The sequence below is a fragment of the Sorex fumeus genome, unplaced genomic scaffold, assembly GCF_029834395.1.
Source record: "Sorex fumeus unplaced genomic scaffold, SorFum_2.1 ptg000024l, whole genome shotgun sequence".
Taxonomy (NCBI): Eukaryota; Metazoa; Chordata; class Mammalia; order Eulipotyphla; family Soricidae; genus Sorex; species Sorex fumeus.
Genome location: NW_026606081.1, coordinates 20,234,480 through 20,250,118, shown reverse-complemented (window position 1 = coordinate 20,250,118; position 15,639 = coordinate 20,234,480). Strand labels below are relative to the sequence as shown.

Here is a 15,639-nt window from a genome sequence, read left to right as displayed (position 1 = left end):
ATAATAGTTAATTCACAATTATTTAAAAACTAATTATTTTAACCCTGCAAGCTTACCTTTTGTGTTATAGTCACATTTATTTCATAGGACCTAATATATACCATTAAGCATTATAGACAAACTTTTAAAATTTGCTCTTAAATTAAGTCAATAATCAATGTTTCCAGTTAACATAAAAGCATACTATACCAATTTACTAATGTCTTCATACCTGTTTATTCCACTCTATTTAGATAGCAAGACTAGCAAAACTCTCTACACATATGCCCCACCACCACACTTTCCTTATGGTATCATTTTGACACTTAGAGAACTTCTGCATCCAAATTTCACAGCTACTAACCCTACCAACCTAATGGTGATACACCAAGATCCTATTTCTCATGAGTTTGAACATATTAAAAGTACATTATTACTTAAGACTGAAAGACCAAGCCTTACCTTATAAAAAACAATGATAACCACATCAATTTAATTCCACATACACACTACCTATTCCATTTATTAAAAATTGCAATAAACACAGTAATTGAGCTAATGTCCCCGACTGATGCTCAGGAGACACCACAGAAGACACAGCAGAGACGGCCTTGCAATCAGCACAGATCCTTCTAGGGAGAGATGGAGAAATAAAAGGACAAATCTAGTTGTCTAAAAGACAATTCACTGTACACATTTTATTTACAGTTTTGTACACTGTCTTAATATGAATGGGACCGCTTTTCTACTTGAGCCATTTTTTAACCAAAGCAAAATAACCTAAGTTATACAAAGTGTTAAAATACAGCATAAAGATACAAAAACAGACTAAGTCTAATTAGGAATGTAATTATGATGTTACATTTTTTATAATCCACAATTATGTTTAAGGAATCACACAAACATAGATCACTGATTTGAATGAAATGCACAAATTTGTAGCAAAGCTTTGTAGTTACAAAAAAACAAAAAAATTACCAAAGAATGCACAAAATTAATGTTTATTCCACCTTTGTGTCATATTCCTGGATCCTTCACCAATGTTACATGAGGAAAAAACAAAAGCAAAACAAATGAAAAACTGAAATCAGAATCACTAATGTTATCAAGGAGGGAAACAAATAAATTAAAATCTAGCAGCCATCAGCAAAAGCACAGCAAAGATAATGCTGTGAAAAAGAAACAGAGACAATTGCTAGAAAACTGTATGCATCATACTCTCCTCAAACCAGCAAAATATGCTCCCGCAGACAATGGAACATAAACAATTTTTCCCCGCAAGGTATGGAAATGCAAGTTGTTGAGGTTTTTTCTTAATATTGTAGGTGGTTAAAATGTTTGTAATGTTAATTCTACTAAGTTATAACAGAATGGGCCAGGAACACATTTATGGATTCTAGGGATGATGTGTACTGTAATTCTTTGATTGGGATAGCGGACACTCTAGCCAAAATTAAAAAAAAAAAAAAAAGAGAGAAAAAAACCCAAACAAAAAAAAACGGAAAAAAAACCTCTAAAAACATAAACACAAAAGTACAAGACAAAGGCGAAAGAGACTTCTCATATATCTTAGCAACATTTAGATGGAAATCAAATTTAAATGCAGTCCACTCTGCTTTTGAAGAGGCTTTGGTTCAGCTCCCAAATCTCGATTGCTTGACGCAGTCTCCTATGAGAATACTCAGAAGGTGTCTTCTTAAACAACAAACCTATTTTTAGTGGTAGAGCCGCTCTTAGTAGCTGTGTCTGCATGGGACTGATAACCAATAACTATCTTTGGAGGAAGTCCTAACCTTTCCTTGTATACCCTCCTAGAAGAAAACAAAACAAAAGGTAGTCATTACTTTTTTTTTAAAATCACATACTCATACGGAACTCTAGCATTCTTCCCTTTTGAGTTTTTTTTGGTCTGTGGGGACCTCTGGCCTGTGCTCAGGGATCATCTGGATCACAGGAGGTGCGAGGGTCTAAATCAGGGTTGGTTGTACCCAAGGCAAGCATCTCATGCCTGCCCACATACTCCTCTTTCTGGTCTGCAAAATGCTAGTATACTCGATATAAAAACTTAAAAGCTAAACCTGAGAAACTGGAAATCACACATCCTTATGTTCTTTCAGCAGAAATTACTTTTATTTTCAAAAAAATGGTTATATGTCAGTTACTGGTAACAATAAGCAAGGCAAGATACTATTCCCAGTATCTGATTACTTACTGACAAATTGTGGAACTGAATCACATGAGTACTTAATGTACATAGAACCCAATTCTATCAAAGTTTGTTCTAATTCTTTGATCTAAAAATGTGTTTTATCAACTCTCATAAATACTGCACATTACTGTATCATTTGTCATCTCATTATATATATATCAAATACTGCACAGATGATTTGGGGGATTGCGGGGGTGGTACCTGGCTGTGCCCCGCTATGCGAAGGACTCACTGTAATCTGGCTCCACACTCAGGGTTCTCTCCCAGATGGCTCAGGGAAAATGTGGTGCCAGGTATCAAACCTGGGCCAGTCACATGGGTTGTGCTGACTCTACCACCCAAGTTTCGCACAAAATGTGTATCTTTTAAAATAATATGAATACGAAGAGTACAAAAGCAGTAATACTGTCTAGTAAGAGTAAATCCCCGATTTAATCTGATCTGTGGGATTAAGAAACCTTCCCATTTAGGTCCGAAGGTAAAAGTATCACGCAAAGAGGACGAGGTTCATCTGAGGGTTGAGAGACAATGCTGTGAGGGTATTTCCTCATAAGGAAATACAACATCACAAGTGAAGAATCTGAATCTTTATTCCAAAGTAAAGCAGCAACATTAAATGAAATTAAAAGGTCCTATACTAAGTTCCTCTCCACTTGGGGAGTTCCTTTTCCTTTTCCTCTACTTTGCAAAAATAAATAAAAGGACATACATCTTCATGGACATGATAGAGGGTAGTTTTACCCACATTATATTTTCTCTTGAATTGCTTCGCTGTTGTGCCTTGAAGGCATTTGAAAATAATTGTGTACTAACTTTAAGGCTTACATTATGGTACAACATAATACCTTCAAGTATGGGTAATCATTAAAAATGCCAGAAAGCTAGAATGCCAAACTTGGAAGGGAAAAACAGCTTTCTTTGGAGGCGTAAGAAATAAGGGGTTTGGCACTTGCCTTCTATACAACCAAGTCTGGTTTGGAGCCCAGTACCAAATATGGTACTCAAGCACGCCACAGTGATCCCCGAGCTCAGGAACAAGGTCTGAGCACAGCCAGATACGGCTTCGAAACAACAAACAAGCTTTCCTTGCACTGGGGCAATTGCTCAGAGAGCAGGAACACAAGGTTTGCATGTAGGAGTCCTAAGGTTCATTCCCAGCACTATATATCCCCCGACACCACCAGGAGTGATCCTCAATATATATGGTCGAATTTTATTAATTAAACCCTAGGCAATAATGACTTGCCAGGAGGCGGGAAATAACACAAGAACTACTACCTGCCAATACTCACTTATTATTAGCATTATACACATACATAAGCACTACAGTGTTAAATCAATTGAAGATTTATATTCTCATGGTTACTGAATAAAATGTTACAGGTCAAAAGAGTACTTGTTAATTTGTTGGTAGGAAAATGAAATTTTATAGAAACTATGAATAAGATATTGTATAGCAACAAACAACTCAGGTCTGTGACTGTTTAATGGAAACAGCACAAGGCCCCCAATAAGACTAAATTCACCAGGAAAGGTGGAGGGAAAGACAGCACAAGAAAAATTATCCACAAGTAGAGTCTGACTGCTAGTTCTTACCATTTTTAAAGTAATAAAGAGCGCAGCTTACCCTATGTGTGTGACGGCCTCTCTGTTTTCACATTCAGTAGTCCATATTGCTATCTTATCACCTTTAGCTCTAACATTAACAACAGCTCCACACACATCATCACTATAGTCATCAAAAGACTCTCCAATAAGGCACAGCAGCTGAAAGAGATGATTCAACCCCAAATTACATTCAATAGATTACAAATGGATTGGTAAAAATGGTCTCAATTTCACATACAGATTAACCGAAGAACTTTAAAATTAGTAATAAGTGACTTTGGGGTGCACTTATACTCACAAATTAGGTTCTTTGTCCTAGCTTTAAAAAAATGTGGCTGTCTATAACAAACAAATTAAAAACGACACTTCACAGTTAGACGGGAGAGGTGAGTATTAAAACTCCAGGGCTGGAGTGATAGGACAGCAGATAGGGTGTTTGTCTTGCACAAGGCTGACCCAGCTTTGATCCAGGCATTCCACATGGGTTCCCCTGCCCCCCGACACCAAGCTCCACCAGGAGTGATCCCTGAGTTCAGAGCCAGAGCCAGGAGTAACCCCTGAGCATAACCGGGTGTGACCCAAAAAGCAGGGGGGGAAACAAAAGAAAAAAGAAATCTCGGGCTGGAGTGATAGCACAGCGGGTAGGGCATTTGCCTTGCACGCAGTCGACCTGAGTTCGATCCCCGGCATCCCATATGATCCCCCAAGCACTTCCAGGAGTAATTCCTGAGTGCAGAGCCAGGAGTGATCCCTGAGCATTACTGAGTGTGACCCAAAAAAAAAAAAAAAATCTCATTTGCCCTACGACAGCTTGTACTTGTTTAAAGGACTGAAATAGCTATTCATGATTAGATTAAAAGCCTTTTGTTCTGTTTTTAGTAAATGCTTTCTTTAAAAAAATAAATCTGGGGGCTAGAGCAGTAGCACAGCGGGTAGGGCGTTTGCTTTGCACGCGGCTGACCCGGGGTTCAATTACCAGCATCCCAGATGGTCCCCTGAGCACCGCCAGGAGTAATTCCTGAGTGCATGAGCCAGGAGTAACTCCTGTGCAAAGCCAGGTATGACCCAAAAAGTCAAAAAGCCAAAAAAAAAAAAAAAATCTAAACAGAACTTAAAATCTTTTTTATCTTGTCAGGGTATGACACCCAGTGTCCCGTATTTTAAGACATGTACTCTACCACAAAACCACATTCCTGCCCTGCCATTCATTTCAACTGTTCAATAGTGGCATATATTTATAATATTGCAAAACAAAAAATACTACCCATTTCCAGAACAATTATAATCTTGCAAAATTAACTTTTTAATGTATTTGAAACAGTATTTGCTAATCTTTCCCCAAAGCAAAATTAAACCCTTCCCTGTACAGCATGGTTGCCCAAGCGCTGCTCGAGTCATATACCTCGGGTCCCACAAAAACCCTCGAGAGCCCAGAAATAACCTTCCAAGTATGCGGCTAGAGTCCAATCCCTCTCAAGACAGCTGATGCCAAAATGTGTTTTTACTGGCTCTGCCACAATGAAGAGTGTAATCTCTCTAGTACATCAGGATCAAGTGTGTGCTTAAAAACCCCACAAATCACAGAAACAATGATTTGTGGCCAACGGGGGAAGGGGTGCAGGAATACACCTGCACTTAAAAAAAAAAAATTAAACGTGTTAACTGAGATGAACCCTGCTTCTAAAAACCTGAACTTTGAAACCGGACTACAGAAAATGCTCACTTATACTTGGTAAGTTAAAAATCAATGTCCAAAAGATCCAGATAACATTACACACGTGTACAGGATATCAAGCTCCAGCTTCATTTTTTTTCTTCTCTGATTTAATACTCTACAAGGGTTGTAAAAAACCGTTGTCAGTGTGACGGCAACAGTCTATTGGAGCCTGTTGGGGTGCATGCTTGCTGGAACACGCAAGCTTCAGTTCCTGGCACTATACGTTCACCCAGCACTACTGAGGGGAAGTTGCCCCATCCCCCGCAGCACCACTGTACAACCCAAAAACAAAGAGAAAAAAATAAAAGGGAGTAGTGTCATCATATAAAATGTGAAGTTCTGAAATGTTGATTCCTGAGCTGGAGAGAGAATAGAGTGGGTAGAGTGCTTGCTTTGCAGGCAGCTGACCTGGGTTTGGTCCCAAACATCCCATACAGTCCCAACACTGCCAGGAGTAATTCCTGCATGCAGAGCCAGGATTAACCCGAGTATTGCCGTGGATGAGCCAAAAACGCACGCGCACACGCACGTATATGTTAAAGTAACAATAAAAATTTGATTCCTTTCTAATTTGAAAATATGAACCATCAGGATTCCACTCACATATGAACCATCAGGATTCCACTCACAGTAGGAGGGTTGGGGGAGAGTGTGGGAACACACACATGCCATGCGGGAATCAAACTAAGGACCGCCAAGCTAGAATACAGGTTAGCCATAGAGTACTTGCATTACATGTGGGAGGCCCTAGATTCCATTCCTGGCACTGCAAAAAACAAAGCAAACACTGAAAATCCCAAAACCTCATCTATGTATTTGAATCACCTCCCCAATTCTGAAAGGCTGAAGCTGGAGCACTCCATTCTAGACACACCAGTACCCTAGTTGCCTAATATTCTTCTTGAATTCTCTGGACAGTTAATCCCTCCTATTTCCTAAATAAAGCTATTTACTTAACTGGGGGGGGGGGGGGGGATTTAAATTTTAAATTAACAAGGTTGAATGATAGTAGAGTGGGTTAAGCACGCAGTTTTGCAGGCATGTTCAAGCTCCAGCATCCCATATGGTCCAAGCACTACCAGTGGTGATTTCTGAGCAGAGTCAGAAGTAATCCATAAGCAAAACCAACCGGGCACAGCACAAAAACAAAACACAGAAGACTGGAATTAATGAAGTAGCAATGGTAATGTGGAAAGTGAGAGTCAATTACCAACCACCACATATATCTGAAGTCGACTGGGAGGGAGTCTCCTCATTGAATTTGTTGTATAATATACCCGATTCAATGACAGAACAAAATGAATCCGCAGATTTTCCATAATGGGTATCTACCTCTTTAATTACTTAATGGAGGGGGAGGTGGGAAAACAGCAAAAAGTCTCTAACACTGATCCGTAATCTAAATCCTTACTGTTTCTAGCCAAAAGCGATCGAGGTCACTTCGTCTCTGCTGTTTGTTCAAAGTAATTAACCATCGTCCTCCTCGTTTGTTTTTCTCATCTTCCCACATAGGCTCAATACCATCCTACAAGGTTAGAAGACAACATTATTAGACAATATTGATACTTTATCAGATTGGATAAGGCTACCAACAACCAATAAGGCTGCCAATATTTTATTTCTCACTGAATTACTACTGATGTAATAGCTGCTATTGGTGTAATCGTATATATATACATCAATAGTATATAGGACTCAAAGTCAGAGCCACAGAATTGCAAACTAGAGTCTTGACTGGTATTTATTAGCTAGCAAACTGTAGTTCATTTTAACTGGAGATTCTTAAACACTTCAGGAAACAGCTTTATAGAAGTCACATACATTTCTATAAAAAAAAGTAGCAAAATTCACAAATGCCCCAACCTCTACCCACCTAAGAAAACCCACTGATAGAGATCTCAAGGGTCGTATACCACGCATTAAGCATGGTATATGACATGGCAATATTAAGAATTCAGGACAAATGCTGACATCAATTCAAATACAGAATTGAAAGGAATTCACATGGATAACCAGAGCTCTTCTTGAGGTCAGTCATGATTATACGCCCGCAGATGCACTCCATTTCTACTCACACTAGAGCAGCACAAAATAAATGCATTCTAAAGTCCAGTGAAGTTAATTCCCTCCCATGTATCAGAGTACTAAATATTCCCAAGTTTCTCAGTATTTCTTATATGGATGCAGAGCAATCCAGAGTCTTATAATATATGGAATTATTAATTAAAACATACCTTGAAAAGTGAGTAGTCACAGCCAGGCATTAAATTACTAGACAACTGGATATGGTTGTACAGACTAGGAGAAAGAAAAAGACAATTATATACATAGTTACATGCTTAAGAGACCATGATAAATATAAACAGATAAACATCTGTGTTTGTTTTTCTATGAAGCCAAATAATGAAATGGACTAAATAGACAGTGGTTAGTTCAAGAACCAAAATTTCTTGATTTTCAGGAAAATATGTTGCTTTATTCTAACAACATATTGATATATTTGTTAAACTATACAAATATAAACATAGAAGAAACTTAATACATAAAAGGCAACATAAGTAGAATACCTAATTATGGGGTTAAGGAGCAATACTAAGCAGATAAAACGAGAAAGAAGGCTGGACAGACAGCACCGTGAACAGGGCGTCTGCTCTGCACAGGGTTGACCTAGGCTCAATACCCAGCACCCGGAATGGTCCCCTGAGCACTACCAAGAGTGATCCCTGACCACTTCTGGGTATGGCCCCCAAACAAACAAAAAGATAAATCAAAAGAAAGCAAGGCCAACTTTCACGCTGATGAATTTTCTGGGCCTGGGGTGTGAGTCAGTAGACAAGAACAAGCCTCACACTTGTAAAGCACTGGGCTCAATCCTCAGCACCATTTTTAAAAAAGTGTCCTCAGCCCAACTCAACATTATCTTTGAAAGTATACAAGAGTGGAATTATTAATGGTCTATAAATACCACCAATCATTACTAATCAGTCAGTATTTGGGGATTTAAATCCAGCTCTACCCTTGAATATGAAGTGAAACTTTACAAGTCCCTGGAGTATGAAGTGAAACTTTGCAATCTCTATATGCAAACTATTACAAAGTATCAATGCAGCCATCAGTCACTGTCACTGTCACTGTTCTCCCGTTGTTCATCCATTTGCTCAAGCGGTTGTTCATCCATTTGCTCAAGCGGGCCCAGTAACATCTCCATTGGAGACTTTTTGTTGTTACTGTGTTTGGTAGCCATCAGTAAGGGTGACTTACTCAGCAGCATAATGACAGAATACAATCATCATTTGATATCCAGAGCTCCCCTTAAAGGAAGATGGTTACAAAATTGCCAAAAGTAAGAATGCTTCACATGTCTCCAACATAGACAAAGAAATCCTGATTTTTATTGGCTGTACCTGCACTGAACAAGGATGATGCTATTATCTTCTGTCAGGTTCTTGTGGGGGCTACTTCAACCACGTTTAGAAACAGTCATAAGTCCTTTGGCACACATACCACAGGATACTAGAAAATCTACTGAGTGGGACAGCACAACCCAAAATTGTCTCCATGCCAAGACTAGACTCCAATGTCTTGGGATGGACATCACCAAGATAAACTCTGCTGAAAATTTGGATATGCAGATTTTTTAATAAAATCTCCAGGCTTTCTCAGGGTTGAGATGGGCTACCTCCCCTCAACTCCCTGTACTTAGGGAAGCCTTGGCAGTCATGTTCACGCCCCAATGCTACCACCCAGTTAAAAAAGCTACTCTGGCCTTACCTTTCCAATAAAAATACTGAACACTGAACGAACACCTTAGTACCTGTTCTGCAAACCATAAAGCACAAAAGAAGAGAAAGAAGATAAGTCCCTTCTATAGAGGCAGGCTGAGGGAGAGAGAAGGGGTGTTGGGAGACTGTGGGAGGGAAGATAGGAACATTGGCGGTGGGAAATGTGCACTGGTGGAGGGATGGCTGTTGTATCATTGTATGACTGAAACCAGGTCATAAACAGCTTTGTAATGGTCATGGACATCCAATCAAAAAATTAAATGAATAAAACCCAAGTAAGGTTTGTTGAATTTCTCTACCTAATTACATATCCAATTTACATTATATTACTGACAGTATCACAAGGCAGTAAGAGGTTTGTATGATGATGATAGTAACTACAGAATTAGCACCACCAGTTATATAATAACTCCACATTTAGTTGTGGAAATAACTTTCAATGAAATTCAAGGACAAAAACACTAATGCTTCTTTTTGCTACCTTCTTTCTTCTTGGTGGTGCACAGAACCTGGAAAGTGAGCTTATAGCGAAATTTTATAATAGTGTATCAAAAGAATCCATACACTGTAGAGACTGGAGAAATCCAGAAGGACTAGTGGTCACTGACCAATAAATTCTCAGAGAAAATAAGTTAAAATATAACTTAAACAATTATAAGAGAACAAGGGTTCTTTTATATGTGTGAATGGTAAGACACAACCCATTATACAGTGATTTAATTAAGTGTGGGCCACGTTCCAATTAGAAACAGTTAAACACACAATTATTCAAACTGATGAAAGGCCAACAAACTAGATTAAATGCTTATCTGACTCAATGAACTGATTCAGGACCACTGACTTACTTAACCTCCACAATTAGAGACAGAAAGCTAAAATGCTTTGACCAAAGGGGAAAAAATTAACTTGAATTAAACTAGACCACTGAACCTACAAACTGCTAGGGCTCTACTAGTTAACAAGCTTAACGCATGTAATAAGCAGTAGCAATAGCAGATGAAAAATAGTTCAATTCTGTTTCTTCTTTTGCTTTGTGATTCTAATGCACACTAAATGCTGTCTGGGAAAGGACTGCAAAAATACAGGACACTGATGGAGACAGTACAAAGGTCAAAAGCTTGTCTAGAGCTGGCTACACTTAGGACACTACTTTGAATCCTGTCAATGCGTACATTCACTCCCCCAACACAAAGTCAGGGGTTCCCCAAAGCACTGTCAGGCATGGCCCCAAAATAACACACACAAAAAGACAGGTCATTAGGCTGCCTGAGAGAAACCAATTCATGTATGAATTTCCAGATCACAATCTGGATCTTAGGTGTGTGCAGTAAACACTCAGAGGACAAAATTAAAACTAGTTCAAAGAGGTGGTGTGCGTGCTATACATAGGCAAGACCCGACCCCAAAGAGCTCAATCCCCCGCATCAATGACCCTACCCCAGCACTGCTGGGTGTGGCCCAAAAACCAATAAATTTTTACTAGGAGACAGAGTACAGTGCGTAAGGCTTTTATGCAGTTCACTTAGGTCCTATTCCCAAGCCTGCCAGGTGTGATCCCTGAGTGCAGAGCCAGGAGAGGCCCACAAAAATAAACAGAAAAAATTCTCAAAAGCTTCTTCAAAGCATTTCACAGGGATCAGGAGATAGTACAGCAGGTGGTGCAGTTGCCTCATAGGCTCCTGGCCTGAGTTCTCCCCCGGGCACCCCAGACGGCCCCTGAGCAGCACCAGGAATGATCTGAGAGCAGAGCCAGGAAGAAGTAAACCCTGAGTACAGTCAGCCGTACTTGCAGAACAAAACATTACAGTTTATAATTTTCATTCATAGAAGCACTGGGCTAGAGCGATAGCACAGCAGGTAGGGCTTTTGCCTTGCACGCGGCCAACCCAGGTTCAATTCCTCCGTCTCTCTTGGAGAACCTGGGAAGCAACCGAGAGTATCCCACCTGCATGGCAGAGCCTGGCACTACCTGTAGCATATTCGATATGCCCAAAACAGTAACAAGTCTCACAATGGAGACGTTACTGGTGCCCACTCGAGCAACTCGATGAACAGGAGGACAGTGCTACAATTCATAGAAAGGTTTATGGTCCCTGTATCTTAACTTTTTAATCCTCAAAACATCAAAAAAAAAAAGATAGTCCATAAAAAAAAATAAATGCAGAATAAAAGGACTATTAAAATGAAGAACTTAGAAATTTATCTGCTAAGAAGGGAAATAGATCTTGTAAGTTCCCATGTCTTTTTACATGAATTTTTACAAAATCTTGAGTTTTGTATTGTCTCTGTAAATCTGAAGGCTCCTCAAATAAAAGTTTCTCTAAAAAAGAAAAAAAGTCTCACTACTCTTAGTAATCACAAAAGTATGACAAAAATGGGCTGGAGCTATAGCACAGTGGGTAGGGCGTTTGCCTTGCATGCAGCCAACATGGCCAGCCGAGTTCGATTCCTCTGCTCCTCTCAGAGAGCCCGGCAAGCTATTGAGAGTATCTTGCCTGCAAGGCAAAGCCTAGCAAGCTCCCCATGATGTATTCAATATGCCAAACACAGTAACAACAGAGTCTCTCAATGGGGACGTTACTGGGCCCACTCAAGAAAATCGATGAACAGGAGGACAGTGACAGTGACAGATGACAATAATAAGCTATCAGCACCGACACTATCATTCTTCGACACTGAATTTTGAGCAGCAGAGTCTCAAAACCCTAGACGTTACACTGTAAAGAATTTGCTCGAAAAGGGACCTTAAAAAGTTCTGGAATACTCAAGTACTAGACAAAAGTATCTAGGCAGGAGCTGGTGAGAAAGCACAGTGGGGTCGGGGCTGGCCTTGCACGCGGCTGATCCAAGTCAAATCTCTGGAATCCCACACAGTCCCAAGCACCACCAGCAGTAACTCTTGCGTTTAGAGACAAGAGTAAGCCTTGAGCATCACCAGGTGTGGCTCAAACCCCATCTCACATACAAACCCGTACCCACCAAGAAAGGGGGAAAAAGTAAACAGAGGAAGGGGACAAGTTGCGAGAATTATCAAAAAGTCTAGGTACAATAAAGAGTTCTCAGGTAAAGAGTAAGAACAAGTAGAGACTGTATCAGGACCAAAGGATGAGACTAAGGTTTTCTACAACTAAAGAAGTCACCAGTTCCAACAGATGTGAGACAGACAAATTAGGTAATTATTCTATACATTAAAATATTTATCAAATGCTCATCTAATCTCATCCTTGATTTTGGAAATGCAGCTTACAATTTAAAAATTACACAATAAAACATCCTGAAGTGGTTACTTACGCCCAAAAGTCTTCAACAGTATCAAACTTAGAGATCAGTCGTAGGTTTGCTTGCCAAGTTTTGCTTTTATCATTTTTAAAAAACCAGAGTGCCCATCTAAAAATAAAAAGTCAGTATCAATAAAGAGGCAGTCTTACATTACATATTAGTCACAATAGCCAAAGGATATAAATATCCTTTCATAAGTATCCTTTCACAGATGAATAAACAAAAAGCAGCCCAAGCAAAGACTAAATTATCAGCTTTATTCTGACAGCTGCTAACCATGATGAACCATACTATGTTATGCTGAGAGAAATAAGTCAAAGTATAAATCCTTTTTTTTTTATGCTCTTTGGGTCACACCTGGCGATGCACAGGGGTTACTCCTGGCTCTGCACTCAGGAGTTACTCCTGGTGGTGCTTGGGGGACCATATGGGATGCTGGGAATCGAACCCAGGTCAGCCGCGTGCAAGGCAAACGCCCTACCTGCTGTGCTATCTCTCCAGCCCCATAAATCCCATCTTGACTATACATATTCAAGGTACTTAACAGTAGTTAAATTCAGAGATAGAAAGCAATTATGGTGAATTCCAGGATTGGGAAAAGATAACGAGAAATTCTGAAGTTCTCATTTCAGAAGATGAAAATAAGTTTCAGAGAACAGTTGTAGTTTGTGGATTTTCGTTAACATTACTTAAGTGTATACTTTAAAAATGATAACTCTTGGGCCAAAGCAGTATTAGAGTAAGGCCTTGCATGCAGCTGACCCGGGTTTGATCCCCAGCTCCTCGAATATTCCTCCAAGCACCACCAGAAGTGATCCCTGAGCATCACTGGGTGTGCCCCTCTACCAATAGTAAATCTGGGACAGAGAAATGGCTCAAAGAGCTGGATCATGTGTTCTGCAAGTAACATCCCCAAGTACTGTTGGGTTAATTTGTTTACAAAGGGAAATTGGCGGGGGGGGGGGGGGGGGGGGCGGGGGGGCAGAGGTAGTACAGTGGGTAAGGCACTTGGACGCAGCCAATCCAGGTCTGGGCTAAATCCTGGATACCGCTCATCATCATTCCCAACCCCCATCCAAGTCCTCTAGGAGTGATCCCTGTGTGCAGGCCAGGAGTAAGTCCTGAGCTTGGCTGTGACCCCAAAACAAAACAAAAGCTAATGTAAAAAAGAAAGTTAATTTTGGAAACTTTGCAAATATTTAAAGTACCTATAGATCAAATAAATTCTCAGAGCAGTTCCATAGGGAATAGAAAACGCCATGAACCTTTAACTGATAACCAAAGTACATTGTTTCTGTAATAATAGGTCTTTCTTTCACGGCGTAACATTTGCATTAACAGTGCAAAGATCATGGAGGGAAAACCTGCTCCTCAGGAAGAACCATAGCTGGCATCAAACCATACTAGTGATCAACTCTCACAGAAAGCAGCCAGTCAGGGCGGCGATAGTACAGCAGGCGAGGCGCCGGCCAACACGGGCTCCTTGTACCCAGCACCACATATGGTCCTGTCTTCTCATCTTGCCAGACCTGATCTCTAAGAGTAAGCCCAGAGCGCCGCTGGCTGTGGCTCCCCAACAAAACAAGAGAATAAGCCCTGAGCACCAATAGGTGTGGCCCCAAAACAAACAGAAAAATAAAGAGCGCCCTTGGTCACAGGGGCAAGCATGGGGGCCTGAGACTTTTCTTTTTTTTTGCTTTTTGGGTCACACCCAGCGATGCACAGGGGTTACTCCTGGCGCTGCACTCAGGAGTTACTCCTGGCAGTGCTCAGGGGACCATATGGGATGCTGGGAATCGAACCCGGGTCAGCTGCATGCAAGGCAAACGCCCTATCTGCTGTGCTATCTCTCCAGCCCCCTGAGACATTTTTGTGGTGGTGAGGTGAGGTAACTATGTACACCAAGACCATAGGTAAACACATTATCCTAACTACAGTAAATTAGAAATAAGTAAATAAATAGGTCTTCATTCTCCTTGGAAAAGAACTAATGCAATTAGATTGGGAAGAAATGCCCTTGAAACAATGATTGTAACTTACTCTGTTCTACTTCCAATTCACTGTTGACCCATATTTTCTCTAAGATGCCTCAAAACTTTGCTCATGGGTATAATAATATTCCTTACCATTTTTTTAAACCGGTACTCAATTCTAGATCGTCCTCATGTGTTTCTCTGCTTTACTAAAAACTTTAGATTTCCTGTTTGGTAATCTTTGTCCCTAATAACTAATTTTATATTCAGTTCAAAATGGAGGCCTTTCTTTGATAAATGCTTCAAGTATGCTCCCCACTTTCCCATTTTGGATTTTTGGGTCACACCAGATGGTGTTCAAGGCTTATCCCTGGCTCTGCTCAGGAATCACTCCTGGTGAGCTCAGAGGACAATATGGGGTGCCAGGTATCAAATACCAGGAATTGCATGTGCCAGGTTGGGCCCACTGTGCTATCACTCCAACCCCATGCATCTTCATTTTTTTTTAAGCATCCATTGACATAAAGTAGTGCTTTAAACTAGACTGAATGACAATGCGTGACTGTTAGTTAAACTGCTTTTATGTTACAGTCAACTGAAAGCATATACCTGTATTTCATACCAAGGTATTTCAGACTCAATGCATTGGGTATAAATGGTTTTTTTTTATACTGTATTTAAGCTTTACATACTATTCTTTGGTTTGGTGTCATACCCAGCAGTGTTCAGAAGCTATTCCTGACTGTGAGGATAGGACTGCTCCTTGTAATGTTCAGGAGACCAAGTGATGCCTGGGAGAGAACCTGGGTCACAAAGAAGTGGAAATAACTCAACAAACAGACTGGCACTGCCCCGCTCCCTGAAGAGCGTAGACCATACACTTAGAAAGCCCTGAGTTTGATCTGACATCACCAGTGACACTGCATAAAGGAAAATAGAAGCACCTTGATACAGCAAATTTCATTAAATGTCCACCAGTTACAGCTGCACAAAAATAAGTTCTGATACATACCAAAATGTGTCACATGGCCAGAATTGTGGCTACATGCTTCATAAGTGTGAGGCTTTGACTTTTATCCCTCCACTACACTG

The 15,639-nt window shown here is 40.3% G+C and overlaps 1 protein-coding gene across 1 annotated transcript in view; it reads right to left on the bottom strand.

Annotated features, from left to right (window-relative positions):
- Positions 1-657: 657 nt before the first annotated feature.
- The window catches only part of EIF4E (eukaryotic translation initiation factor 4E), a 30,854-nt gene continuing 15,872 nt past the window's right edge, over positions 658-15,639 (bottom strand). The window contains exons 3-7 of the mRNA XM_056114411.1: positions 12,587-12,682; positions 7,748-7,811; positions 6,925-7,038; positions 3,816-3,955; positions 658-1,790 (exon numbers count right to left, since the gene is read on the bottom strand). Coding sequence (XP_055970386.1) covers positions 1,676-1,790; positions 3,816-3,955; positions 6,925-7,038; positions 7,748-7,811; positions 12,587-12,682 — 529 coding nt within the window. The 3' untranslated portion in view covers positions 658-1,675. The remainder of the gene's footprint in view (positions 1,791-3,815; positions 3,956-6,924; positions 7,039-7,747; positions 7,812-12,586; positions 12,683-15,639) is intronic.